At 45.0% G+C, this 13,661-nt stretch overlaps 6 protein-coding genes and 1 non-coding gene across 7 annotated transcripts in view; 6 read left to right on the plus strand and 1 right to left on the minus strand.

The window, feature by feature from the left end:
• H257_15150 (hypothetical protein) overlaps positions 1-456 on the minus strand; it is a gene marked incomplete at both ends in the record, with an annotated part of 1,524 nt that extends 1,068 nt beyond the window's left edge. The window contains one exon of the mRNA XM_009843157.1: positions 33-456. Coding sequence (XP_009841459.1) covers positions 33-456 — 424 coding nt within the window. The remainder of the gene's footprint in view (positions 1-32) is intronic.
• A 448-nt stretch (positions 457-904) lies between these two features.
• On the plus strand, positions 905-1,288 carry H257_15151 (hypothetical protein; the record flags this gene model as incomplete). The annotated part of the gene is made up of 1 exon (XM_009843158.1): positions 905-1,288. One exon carries the CDS (start codon positions 905-907, stop codon positions 1,286-1,288), a length of 384 nt encoding a protein of 127 aa, XP_009841460.1.
• Positions 1,289-2,183: 895 nt separating this feature from the next.
• H257_15152 (hypothetical protein) lies at positions 2,184-3,339 on the plus strand (the record flags this gene model as incomplete). Its single annotated transcript, XM_009843159.1, has 2 exons — positions 2,184-2,624; positions 2,674-3,339. The coding sequence occupies 2 exons, from the start codon at positions 2,184-2,186 to the stop codon at positions 3,337-3,339; spliced, it is 1,107 nt and encodes a 368-aa protein (XP_009841461.1).
• A 2,374-nt stretch (positions 3,340-5,713) lies between these two features.
• H257_15153 (hypothetical protein) lies at positions 5,714-6,115 on the plus strand (the record flags this gene model as incomplete). The annotated part of the gene is made up of 1 exon (XM_009843160.1): positions 5,714-6,115. The coding sequence occupies one exon, from the start codon at positions 5,714-5,716 to the stop codon at positions 6,113-6,115; it is 402 nt and encodes a 133-aa protein (XP_009841462.1).
• Positions 6,116-6,212: 97 nt separating this feature from the next.
• Positions 6,213-6,713, plus strand: H257_15154 (hypothetical protein; the record flags this gene model as incomplete). The annotated part of the gene is made up of 1 exon (XM_009843161.1): positions 6,213-6,713. The coding sequence occupies one exon, from the start codon at positions 6,213-6,215 to the stop codon at positions 6,711-6,713; it is 501 nt and encodes a 166-aa protein (XP_009841463.1).
• A 446-nt stretch (positions 6,714-7,159) lies between these two features.
• On the plus strand, positions 7,160-7,231 carry H257_15155. The gene has a single exon. It is a non-coding gene; the product is annotated as a tRNA-Asp (tRNA).
• Positions 7,232-8,574: 1,343 nt separating this feature from the next.
• H257_15156 (serine/threonine protein kinase) lies at positions 8,575-13,450 on the plus strand. The gene is made up of 5 exons (XM_009843162.1): positions 8,575-9,436; positions 9,812-9,856; positions 11,193-11,667; positions 12,204-12,552; positions 13,111-13,450. Exons 1-5 carry the CDS (start codon positions 8,626-8,628, stop codon positions 13,384-13,386), a joined length of 1,956 nt encoding a protein of 651 aa, XP_009841464.1. The 5' UTR covers positions 8,575-8,625; the 3' UTR covers positions 13,387-13,450.
• Positions 13,451-13,661: the final 211 nt, after the last annotated feature.

The following is a 13,661-nucleotide window of genomic DNA, read 5'->3' on the forward strand; positions in this document are numbered from 1 at the left end:
TGCCTCGCCATCGTCCTGTCCCGCCTTTTTACGCTTTCCCAGCGATTTCATGGCCTCGTCGCGGATTGTCGCGGCCATGGCATCCACCCGGTCTGCTTCCTGCTGCACTTCCTCCAGCCGCACCTTCTCTTCGTTTTTCCAGTCGTCAAACGCAGACAATAAGTCGTCCAGGAGCTGGAACTTCTCACCGTAACCCTCGTCGGTGCCAGACGCGCGCTTTCCTTCTTCGTCTTTGTGTCGGTGTCCTTCGAGGAGCAGAGTGAAGCGGTTTTGGGCTCTCTTGCCATCGAAGCCCGGGCGGTCGAATCCGTCTTGGCTTTGAACGGCTTCTGCTACAGCAGACCAGCGCACCATGACCTGTCCACGTTTGGCCATGAAGGGCAGGCGTCCATTGATCTCACGGAGAAGAAGGATGTCTTCGTCCTCCGTGAAACGGCTCTTCGTCGGTGTGGACATGGTGGCAGGTGGCTCGTGCAAATGAATGGTATAGTGGCGTGGCGTTTATCCCTACACAGAGACAATTCCCGTGCAAAAGCATAAAGTATGGTGAGTTTTACTATTTGATCCCAGAGGTAAGTTCTTGTTTTGTCAAACACGTGGAATTGAAGTGCCGGGGGAGAGGCCGGACGGTTTGCAAAATCTCTCTATTAACTTATGAATGTTTACCATTTTAGGCAATTGTGGTGCGAAGAAAGTCTGGTCAGCGAACGACATCAAGATTGCCATCAAGGCCGTACCACACGAAGGTTGACAAACCCTCCGCTCAACGGCAGCGAAGTCGGGCATCCCCAAGAAGTCCAAGTCAAGTGAAACAACTCCTCACGGACGACAACAAGGCGGTGCGAACTCGGTTTGCTATGAGCTTCCTTTAACCCCGGTTACAGAAGGCCACGTCTTCGTCAACATGCACAATTATGTGCACGTTGATGAGAAGTGGTTTTTCATAACCACGGTCAAGAGAAGATTCTACCTCTACGACGAATTGCTAGCTGAGCGAGCCGCGAAGGTCATGTTTTTAGCGGCCGTTGCCCGCCCTCGTTACGACCCCCACAAGAAGAAAATGTTCGACGGCAAGATTGGCATTTGGCCGTTCGTTAAAAAGTTGGCCGCGCTGCGCATGAGCAAGAATCGCTTGAAAGGCGCCCTCGAGTTCAAGCCCCATAACGTGGATGCCAACGTGTACCAGCACATGATCATGAACGAGGTCGTGCCAGCGATCCAAGTCAAGATGCCAAGGGATCTGGCCATGAGGTTGCAGCAAGACAATGCAAGTCCCACAGGTGTGTGACGACCGAGCTGATTGCACGACATGGCGTTGACAGCATCGAAGTCACCAACCAGTCACCAAATAGCCCGAATTTTAATGTCCTAAACTTAGTTGTTTTTTAATTCTATTCAAAGTCTGCAGCAGCAAAAGGTCGCTCGGTCAATTGATAGCTGCTGTAGAAGAGGTGCTTTATGAATTGCCATTTGACATCCTGTGCAAGACGTTTATAACTTTGCAGAAAGTGATGGAGCTGTCGATGGGATGTAGTGGAGGCAACACATACACAATGCCCCACATGAGTAAGAACGCCAGAAATAAAGATCTAGCATCACTCGATGGTGAGTGTGATGAAACCATCTATGCTGGAGCACTTGATTCCTTAAATTGTCAAAATCAAGTATAAGTGATAATATATACGTTTCCAATGAAAATTTGGTCGGTATTTCAGGGCACTGGGCTCGAGGCATTGCACTCACGGCTCTGCGGCTCCCCATGGCACTCGCTACACCCTCCACCCCATCTCCGCCTCCACACGGCCTGACCATACGACAACACAATGAAATATAGACAAGTTCTGGCCAGCTCTGATCTTACCCAAGCCATGCGACGGTCATGGCTCGACCGCGACGCAACTCAGGCCTTCCTCATGGCAGAAAATACTGAATGCACCAACTCAGGGGACATCACCGGCCGCTGCCTCTGTCACATGCCCCAAGATCTAAACACATCGGCTCGCAACCTCCAGACTGCACTCAACGCAACCGCAACCCCCGCCTGGCGCCAGATGCTTTAGCACAACCAGGTGACACACAATGATTGGTTCCGTGACCACAGGTAGAAGCCCCTACGCTCTGCCCCATTCAACACATTTGCCGACGCCTTCACCTCATCTACTACGGACACCCACTGGTCCTTCATGCCCACATATGCTGCCACAACATACGACCAAGCACACTTCCCCTGTTTCTTTATGCTCAGCGTAGGCCTCGGCCTGCAGGCTACTACCACCATGCTAGACCCCCAAAGCCGAGAGTGGTTCCCTTCCCCTCCCCCCCGCGCCAACCTCCGGCGCCAGCTCCCCTTCGTCAAGTGCTTGTCTAACATCATCAGCGCTATCTACAACCCCCCGTCGACATCGACAGCAAGTACGCCGAACGACGCGCAGCCCTCTTTGCCGCCCTTCAGTCGCCCTACCACCCCGAGGCTTGGACCAACACATGGCACACCACCACCTCCCAGCCAGCCTCCAATGGTTTCAATACCGTTGGCACTAAGCATATCGGTTCAAACGTTCTGCAGCAGTGACCCTCTGCCCCTTCTGCGACGCCCCAGACGGACCGAGTCCCACCTTCTGGAGGTGCTCCCAGGCACAACAACTCTGGACCTCGCTGCTCTCTATCTGGTAGGAAGCAGCCAAGATCGAGCCATCGGACTTCATCACGAACGACCACCCCGCACGACTCCATGGATGTTGCACACACCCCACTGGACTTCACACGGGATGTCATTCAACAACGAGTGCCACCAAGACTGGCTACTCCTTCGGTCCCTCGTCCTTCGTCTTCTATGTACGGAACGATGCAACGCCGTCCACGCCACCCCTTCAGCTCCCCCTCCCCACCTGCGAGCCTGCCAAGCGTGGCCATAACGCATTTCCAAGCACTGGCCACGTACCACACCCACCGACAACATTCGCTACGGGCGGATGTCTACACGGCACTTTCAAGGCAATGCCGCCGTGCCACATTCGGCCATCCTTTCCTGCCGCCACAGCTCCCCCGGCAGGGACTACTCGTCTTCAATGGTGCGGCCACACCAGACATAGCATGTGGAGGCTTGGAGCGATTGCCATGCCTCTGAGTGTACCCCTACTGAGTGAATACGATGCTCGCTTTCTTTCCACCACCACCAACAACTCGGCCGAATATGACGGACTAATACGGGCTCTCTACCCTACCGTCTCCATGCGCTTCACCCATGTTGAAGTCTGTGGCGATAGCCAACTACTCATGAGCCAGATGCTGAAGTCCACTACCCCGGCTAGATCCTTGACGGACCACTTTCCCATATAGTTTTGCCTGTATAAACTAGTACAGTGATCCCTTAACGTTTGCTCGCTTTTCCAAATAAATTTTTTCCAAGTCAGCCTATTGTGCAAAGACACCACAAACATTAACTTTGAAGGGTGACTATCTGCTGGTCAATTAAGCAAAAGCTGAAGTGAATGGCCCAAGTTCCGAGATAGAACCCCTGTATGGGCCCAGCAGTTGCGAATGGTCGTTGATGTGACGCAATTCCAGGCGGAAACCGACCAATGCATTGTCGTGATGTGGACGGCATGACCAAATTTTTCGGCTGCCCATCGCTGCACTTGAGCTGGCTTGATCGGCATATTTGCCTTGAAGTACTCTCTAATCGAGTTCTTGTCGTGAATTGTCAACCTCTTGCTTTGCTTGCGCTTGTTTTGCATGCTCTCAAATGTCTTTGTGTGTGTATTTTCAATGTGAGGGGTTTGGCTCCTCAATTTTGAATTTTCAAACGATGCATGTATGTTATAAGGCCCCTATTAATAGTAAATTTATATCGAATAAAATTTAACGGAGTATAAATTTATACCAGGGAGCAAACGTGGAGGGGTCACTGTATAATAAACAACAACAAAAAACTTCTTACATCAGCATTGTCGATGTACAGGACGAGGACTGGCACCATGGTTACGGCAGGGATGTCTAGTCTGCCTTACTGTACTCGAGCAGAACCCAGATAATTCGATTATAGGGTTTACGTTACCTCTGTATATGCATATTCTTACCCATTTGACGATAACGTTACATTAATCAAGTCCGGTGAGTGATTTAAATTCTGCCCTGAGGAGCAATGTTATTTTGATGATAGTAGGAAATATCACTAGCAAAAGCACTCTACTAACGTGTGTGCTTACGTAGTGTGCACATTATCCAACAAACCTGTAATATCAATATGAGCAAGCAAAACACCGAATTCCCATCTTCTCATTGGTACAAATTTCGTAGAAATTGGGTAACAGTAAATGAGTCAAATTTTGAGGCGAGTCAAAGTTGAAACGTGGAGGTCATTTGGGACGTACTACTGGTACCGGACAGTGGTCGAAGTCCCACCCACTCGCTTTGTATTGCGGATTTCCTTGGTTCGTTCACTGTCAAAACAAGAATTTGGTAGGAACTCGCGCACAGTGGTATCGACATTATTTTTTTCCTAGGTGCATCCATAAATCCGGACGTCAACCAATAGTATTTTTTTCTTATTTAATATTTTAACCAATAGTATACTCATAAAAAGTTTGTAAATTGTATGATTGGATATAATAAAATTAATCAGATTGATCTGATTGCAAAATAATTCACACTGTGAATCACAACTTGCGCACTGGCATACAATTCCCCATATATTTCAAAATACCACTGTGCGCGAGTTCCTACTCGGTTCTCTGTACTTCGAAGTACTACAGAGGGTGGGACTTCGACCTTGTGAGTACTACAGAGGGTGGGTCTTTGACCTTGTGAGTGGAAACTACCATATGGGAAAACGTTCAATAAATTGTGATACCGCTCAGCCAAGACTGAAAACCGTTCAAGCAAATTTTCTTCCCGTAACCCTTTAACCCCGGGACTTCGTCCTTCCCCCGCGTGCACATACTGCTAAATCCCCTAGGATGAGTTGAGGTGATCAGAGTATAAAACATATGCCTCCTCTAACTAGAGTTTATTAGTTTACAATTGACCATGTGTTTCACTGTTGCTTCCATAAACATTTCACTTGTTCTTACTACAGTAGTACAGCTTACATAAACATTTCACTTCTTCTTATGAACTAACGTTAGGTGTAGTATTAAGCATACCCTGTGGAAGTCAAATGCAGTGTTAACCAACACACCACATTTCAGCTAACTTACTGGTAGTAGTACTGTAGGGGCGCACTTCACCCCAAGAATAGCAACACAAGGGGTCTGAGGGTTCCGAGGTTACAGGGCTACAGAACTGGTTCTTTTCAAGAGTAATGACTACATAAGCAATAGTGGTACACGTGATCTTTGCATGGGACACGTTTGTCAGGTTCGAATTCTTCAATTTTATCGTCAACGTTTTTGACGCAGTTATGCTTTCTTCGAGCAAATGAACCTCGGCAATTGTGTTGATGAACTATTTAAGTATGCTTCCAATGCCAAACCTCACAGTCTCCATCTATACCTACTATTAGTACCTACTACTAGTAGTTGCTTACAACGATATGTCCCACCTTCAGGAATAATGCGATCATTGTCAAGGCCATTTGGTCGAAATAGTCGTAGAAAAGTTTACACTTGGTGTTTGTATACTGGCCCGCCCAAGATATGCAACCAGCTGTCCGCTGTACATGTAGTATCCCCATGTACAATTCACAACGAATTACACCATCATCATGGGAAGGATGATATCCGTGGTCGTGGTGGGTGTACTGGCGGCGGCAGCGTCAAGCGCTCACGAAACCAGCCTCCCAGACTGCACCACGATGATCAACATCGCACCCCTTCTGTACAAGGACATCCTGGCGAACCATCAAGACGAGATCGGCAAGTGCTTGGGGTACTCCAAGTTCCATGCGGCCATTAAAGAAGACCGACGGCCCAACCGCGAAGAACTCGCGCTGTTCTTCGAAAGCAACGACTGCCGTGAAATCGTCCGCCTGTTGCTACGAAAGGTGGACGAAAACGGCAGCAGGTGCTCGCTGGGTACCCTCGGCACCTCGCTCGGACAGTTAGCCTCCCTTCCCTTTGAAGACCTCAAAGCCATCTACGCCCCGTTCCTTCGCGCGACTACACCTGCCCGATGATGATAATAAGTAGTGTGTGGGTTGTACTATATGGACATCATGGCTTTGATATGATAACAGCATTGTTATTACAGAGACATGAACAGTGTCGATTAGCATGTACAACAGGGTTTTGGCTGCGTCTCTGAAGTTTTCACATGATTTCATCACTCGGACATGGCTTCATCACTCGGACATGGCCTCATCACGTTGGTACGCGCCATACAAGTCCTTTAACTTGTCGAATGTGAGCGATGACAACACAGAGTTTTCCACCGAGTACGTGGCATTCACGCGAACGAGGCACATCGGTACCTTGGTCACGTACACGTCCAACACAGTCATGAAGAAGTCTCGGCAGGCGGTCGAGTTGAAGAACTTGGACACTTGGGTTGGCGTGGGGGGCAGCCGTGCACCCAACTGTACCTTTAAAGTGAACCCCGATTCCTTTCGACAGGCCTCGGTGCTGGCTTGTTCACTCAGCGGGTTAAAGAACGACTTCAATTTGGGCAGGTCCAGGCACCACGGCAGCGGGTCTGGCACGAGCTTTGGCGCAGGGATGACCGCGTACATGACGAGGGAGATCACTCCTGCCCAAATGGCAACGGGCAAGCCGTGATCGACCAAGAAGCGCATGATGAGATCGATCGATGGGTTCCTGGGAAGTGGTAAAGGTGACAATTGATCCGACGATGATAACATGTAGGGTACCTAAACTAGAAAATCTAAACAAACGTTATATGGATAATTGTAGGAACCCTGGATACGATGTTTGCATACTTGTACAAAGACAATGCCGTTTCCATAATATATGTGCCTTGACATGTATTGATTTCTTGACCACAGAACGATTGTAAAACAGGAGGTGGCAGGGCGTTCTACATGTGTGGCAAAGCATCGTCGAGAAATGGCAGAGGGCTGAATGAACAAGGCACTGCGAGAATCAGCTGGCTAACTTAACGTTACAGTTCATACAGCGAAAGCTGGCTCGATGTTGTCCAAATTGAATGCAAAAGTTCCGACCATGAATAGTACATTATTTAATTGTTTTACATTCAATATGGATCCTCGTTAGTATAGTGGTCAGTATACCTGCCTGTCACGCGGGTGACCCGGGTTCAATTCCCGGACGGGGAGATCTTTTTTCACTTTTTACTCCAGGTACTAACTACTTCAAGTACTACTATGTAGTGCGGCCATTAACGAGTCACGCGAACTGCAAATGAATGCTCTGCCGAAATGCTGCCAGTTCGAGTCGCAGAGTTTTGAAGTTGGCATTTACTACATGTACTACAGTATGTACTACTGTAGTTACTGTACAGTACAGTGTATTGACAGTGAACTCGTCACGTTACACTGTTTCAATAACGTTACTGTAGTACTTCTTGAACTTGTCACGCGTTACACTGTATAAAAGTAAAACTCCGTTTGGGTACAAATATGCAATTATGCACCGCGGTAGGGAGTTACATAATAGTAAATCCGTTGGTTAACTACAATTGCGTCATTTCTCCGTTCGGGAAGTCACGATTGTATTAATTTAAATGCACGTAGCGACGAGCTAATAAAATGATTCGATGTCCTTTTAGGAGGCAGTTTAGTAGCGACCCCAAAACTCGCAAGCACCGCATCCTAACTCGGTTCAAGTGTCGCCGGTACGCGACATCCACAATCATCACCATCAGGAAGTCGACTGGCATACATATTTTAAGCTTAAACCGTGCTACCAAAACCTTGCCCAACACGTGAACTCTGCGCACCGAAACTTCTTCGCCACCGTGCTGGCGATACAAGTCCGGACGAAGAGGTTGAAGGGGGTGACGATGACGAGTTCGATGAGTTCGAATATTAATAGTTTAAAACGTTACCATTTGTTTGAAAATATTCATCTTAAAAATATATACATTTTCCGGAAAAACTTGGCGCACCCCGGGAATTGAACCTAGGGCCCATCCACCACCGCCTGATCGGCAAACCGACATGCTACGCGCCAATGCCTTGGCTTGTTACTTTGGCCATCGTTTAGGTCAGAATTTTCGAAAATATGGACAATAATTGGTCCGAGTCAGAAATATTGAATTTTTCGGTTGTTCAAGTTTCAATAAAATTGTATGAATTGTTCTTCCAAACGACAATATATTGAAATTATATATTGATAAGCTAAAATTAATTTAAATATATTTTTCCCCAGCCCTGGCTACTAGTACTTACCGAACAAAGAAATGTCGCATTGGAACTTACAGTACGCCGGAGTAATAGTAGTTACTCACCCGTATTTACACAATTCATGCCACTTCAACTCAACTTTGCATTGAACGGTGCTTTTGCCATGCAGTCAGTTGTACCCGATTTACACAATTGCTGCCACTTTGTGTCGGCCAAAGTTAACGTACAATCCATCGCCATATGGATTTCAACCAATCAAACGCGATAAATACCAATTCACGATGTTTGATTGGTCCACTCCACGCCTTATTGCTGGCGTCTGCCGTCGTCGTAATCGAGCGATTGTCGAACGAGGCACGAGGCGCATGGCCGATCTGACCTGCATCGATCACGGGTGGCACGGCATTGGAGCCTTCTTCGTGGATGGGTCGGGCAAGATGGGCTGCCGCCTCGGCTCACGGAAACAGCCTTGGTACTGGGAGGACTACTGCGAATGGGGTTTCGACGACATGGAGGAGTGCGAAGACGACAAGGCTGACGGGAACGTGCGCCGTGGCGTGTTTAACCCGCCGTATGATGCGTTTCAACAGAGCGTGCTGAACCGGCTCAAACGACCGCCGGCTCCCACAGCTCCATCTTCGACCCCACCACCGCCGTCCACGCCGACGACGACGTCGCCACCTCCAACATTACCGCCTCAAACACTTCCGCCATCGGATAATCCATCCAACAGCCCCCTGACAACAACGCCTTCTTCACCAGTAACGTCTCCTCCCACGACCACCTCCCCGCCGACATATTCGACATCATCTCCGCCGCCGCCGCCACCTACTGGCGACATCATCCCTACCACCACGAGTCCATCATCCCCCCATCCAGCGTCGTCCACTCCATCTCCCACCGTGCAATTCGCGACCGTTCTCGACGTCCCTAGCGCCAAAGCTTCCTCGGGCTGGTCTTGCGTGAACCAGTCATCTTCGTTTGTTCCTGTTCGATTGGATTCGATTTCGGGCAAAATCGAGTGCTTGACATACATTTCCACCGAATGTCATTCCCTTGCCACAGCTGATGCGTGCCAGAACTGGATGCTGCCGTATCTTGCTTGTGTCTCCACATTAACAGGATGTGTTAATGTGCACATCAAGTCGTTCACTCGACAAGGCCCGTCCTCCCCTGGTATATATATATATATATATATTTATTTATTTATGTATATATGTACATATACTAGTATAGATCTGGATGCATGTGTGACAGTGTTTATGGAATCGATTTATTTTGATTTAGCTTTATACTTGGCGGTATATATATATACATATACATATACTAGTATAGATCTGGATGCATGTGTGACAGTATTTATGGAATCAATTTATTTTGATTTAGTTTTATACTTGGCGGTATATATATATATGTATATATACATATACTAGTATAGATCTGGATGCATGTGTGACAGTGTTTATGGAATCGATTTATTTTGATTTAGTTTAATACTACTTGGCGGTTATATTCATATATGAACGAGAGGTGTATTTTGATTATTCATAGATCCAACGTCAAGCCCATTCAACTCGACTTCGATCTACCCCGACGGTACGCGACAACTGTAATAAACCTCATGGTTCTGACAATTATATGTATATAAATATTTAGATTTTGGAAGATATCACATTATATTTTAAGTCTTGATGTGAAATATTTTTATGTTTACGATACTTTGTCGACTTAATGATTGTACTAGTGTCTACCGTGTACCTTATGGATCAGTACCCACGATTTTGCCTTATTGAGTTGTGCCCAAATTGCTGTATGGTGTCAATAAAGAACGATTTGGTGGTACCGTACCCAGGTCGCTTTAGATTGGTCAAAAATGTCCAATTATATCGTTCTAGCCAATCAAACAAGACGAAGTAGTAGAAGTGGCCAATCCAAGCGCATTGGAAAGGAATCAGACCACCTTATGGAGTTGTATCCATTTCGATCAGATTTTACTGACATTTTCGGGGGTACAGATCCATAAGGTATACGGTAGTTTATTCATGCTAGGCGTATTTACACTCTAAAGTCATGTTTCCGGCAATTATATATATATATTATTTTTTGATTCCACTCTCGTGTTTGACAATATCATACGATGTCAAGTCTTTATGAAATATATATATATATATGTCTTTCTGCCGTCGACCCGTCGCCATATTTATCGTCCCTTGCACCATAGAATTCAAGTTAAACAATTATTTCTTTTAATATATTACAATCGTCCATTTCCATCATTGATGGGCGGGATTATTCCAGTTCGTGATATATAATTCTTGTCATGTATTATATATATCTCCACGCGTTATTTCTTCAACACACACACATTTATACCCAAATTTTGGATGACATTTGTGCTAATTCTTTGCCAAATCTATCGACCGATTCTTTGACTTTTATATGTAAAGATCGTCGTCGAGTATCACACTAATTTCAATCACACACTAATTCAATGTTAAATTGGTCGAAGCATGGATCATTTGATTGTTGGCCACACTTGATTATAGTGTTGTGGGTTTTGATTGGTCGATCGATATATTGATTGTCTTCCAATTTGGTGATTCTGGTCCTTCGATTGACCACCCAAAAACTCTCCACTTTCGAATCGACTTGACAATATATATAACGAATCGACATATGCACAAGTATCAATATATATATTAACTGCTTAAAAAAAAAAAATCACCATTATCTATAGAATTGTTAGAATTTTACCTAGGATTAATTTATATATTAATTTGGTCAAGATATCCAGCATCTTTAATCAATTTTTGGATTACTCGTTTACAAGCAAATAAAGCAGTTAATATTATGATTATAATGATTTTATATATATTTCATTTTTTATCTTCTTTTAATTCAATAGAATTAAGCCAACCTACATGCATTCTAGGCTCCCATATATCGTCAACTCCGTTAAAGTCGATACTCGTGGGCTTATTATGTGCATCTGTGGTTGTGGCCAGTGTCGTGGGGTATATTTTATGGCAGCGACAGCAACAACAGCGGGACTCGAATGATTCTGTCATGATGCTCTCAGACATCATGTATGTCACCGAGAAGGGCCGCATTCCCGTGCTTGGCACTCACAAAAGCCATGACATGGCCTCATCCCCAGCGCACACCCCCCTTAGCTCCATGATAAGCAGCCAAAGTATCACAGACTCAACTCAACTCAATTTGGGCGATTTGAGTCTATGGCGCCTCGATCTGGACAAACTGACTGCCGGCAGAGTCCTCTCTGTGGGTATAACTGGCGTTGTGACCATGGGAATGTACAGCAGCACCCCCGTGGCTATTAAAAAGCTCAACAAGTCTGCTGCACACCTCGCGCAATCGTTTATCGATGAAATTCAACTCATGACCAAGTACGTCAATATATATATATATATATACCTGTTGATAGAATGACCATTGGGGATGTTGTATAATAGTGCTTTGTTTTATATATATATATATGGTTTATTACACGCTTGGGTGTGTTGCTGTGGATGTAGATGATGATGCCTCAATTGGCGGCTGGATAATTCAATATGTAGTAAATATTTATATATATATATATGGTTTATTACATATTTGGGTGTGTTGCTGTATATAGATCATGCCACTGTTGGTGGTTGTATGGGTTCAATATATATATATATATATATATACGACGACACTCTATTCATATATTTATATATATATATAAGCACTACCATTTTTATTATAGGGGTTTGCCTTGAATTTTTCGGTCGTTATGATGTAATTGATAATCCACCCATCGTACAATATTTGACCCTCTTTTGTTTGTTTCTATCTTGTGTTTGACACTGTACCCCCCCCCTCCTTTCCTGTGTCGACTTTGTATACCCACAAATATATATATATATATTAAAAAATATTATTTTTCTCGTATTTTTAGACTGGACAGTCCATACATTTTGTCGATTGTCGGGTGCTGCTGGGTTCGTCCCCATGAGATTGAGCTCGTAACCGAGTACATGGAGCACGGGGACCTGCGCAACTTCCTCAAGTCGACGCCCCCCACAGTATTTACATGGGACCTCAAGCGCAGTTGCCTGTATAACATGGCCCACGGACTGCTGTATTTGCACTCGATGGAGATCATCCATAGAGATTTCAAGTCAAGAAATGTTCTGCTCGGTCAAAACCTGGTGGCCAAGTTGACTGATTTTGGTGTCAGTCACCAAATCACGTTGGACGATACTATCACACAGGGCGTGGGCAGCTTTCGATGGACTGCGCCAGAGGTACGAACTATATATATATATATAGTTGTCTTGTTGAATTATATTAATGTATTTGAATGGAATGTATTTTTATTTCATGTTCAGATACGATCTTGCTGGATACATATTATGCAAGCCCTATATATATATATATATATATATATATATAGGATTGTAGTCGTGAGACTCGTATATTCGAGTCGGACTTGTCGGTGGTGTGACCATGTAGTGTATTTCTATTCTTTTCACGTAGAATGTATGCTGTTTTCGAACGAATGTGATATGGCTATAGGATGTTTATATATATATATATATGGAGAGGTCGTTTGATTTCATGAGCATGCTAAATTGTATTATCAATATAAAACCATATATATATATATATTATATACATACAAATCAAGATATCGTTTGATTTCAATACCAGTATTCAATACTTGGACATGATTCAAATGAAAACCTTATATCTATAAATCTATATATCGTTGGATGTACATATTCCCAACAAGCACTACTATATGATATCGATATGAACCCTGTCATCATGCTATATATATATATATATATATATATTTGTAGATTTTACAAGGTAAACGATACACCGAGGCCGCCGACATTTATGCGCTGGGGATGGTCCTATGGGAGCTCGACACCCACGAAGCCCCTTATAGTCGGCAGCAGACGCAGCTGCAACTGACTGACTGCGTACTTATGACCCATATTCGAACGCAGTTAATTTGGCCAGAGTTTACCAATCAGTGCCCGCAGGACATCCAACAGCTAGTGCTTCAGTGCATTCAAGCTGACCCGACCAACCGACCCACAGCCCTCGCCCTCGCGTCCTCTCTAATATAACTACTGCGATATCGTGCTAGTACTACTAGATTGATGACTATTATATACACTAGTTTTTGGGGGCACAGGATAGTATTACTACGAGCAAATGCCAGACGGGCTCTACCCACATTAGGTCAAATATACTATAATATTTAAATCCAGTTTACACGGTTAAGAGGAATCTTTGGACATTCGTTTTGTTCCCCAATCAGAATGCAACCTTCATTATTTTTAGCCAATCATAGTGCATTTATTGCGAGCTAAATATCCATTGAAACTTGGCATACTGTAAA

Source organism: Aphanomyces astaci, assembly GCF_000520075.1.
Source record: "Aphanomyces astaci strain APO3 unplaced genomic scaffold supercont1.67, whole genome shotgun sequence".
NCBI classification, from domain to species: Eukaryota; Oomycota; class Saprolegniomycetes; order Saprolegniales; family Verrucalvaceae; genus Aphanomyces; species Aphanomyces astaci.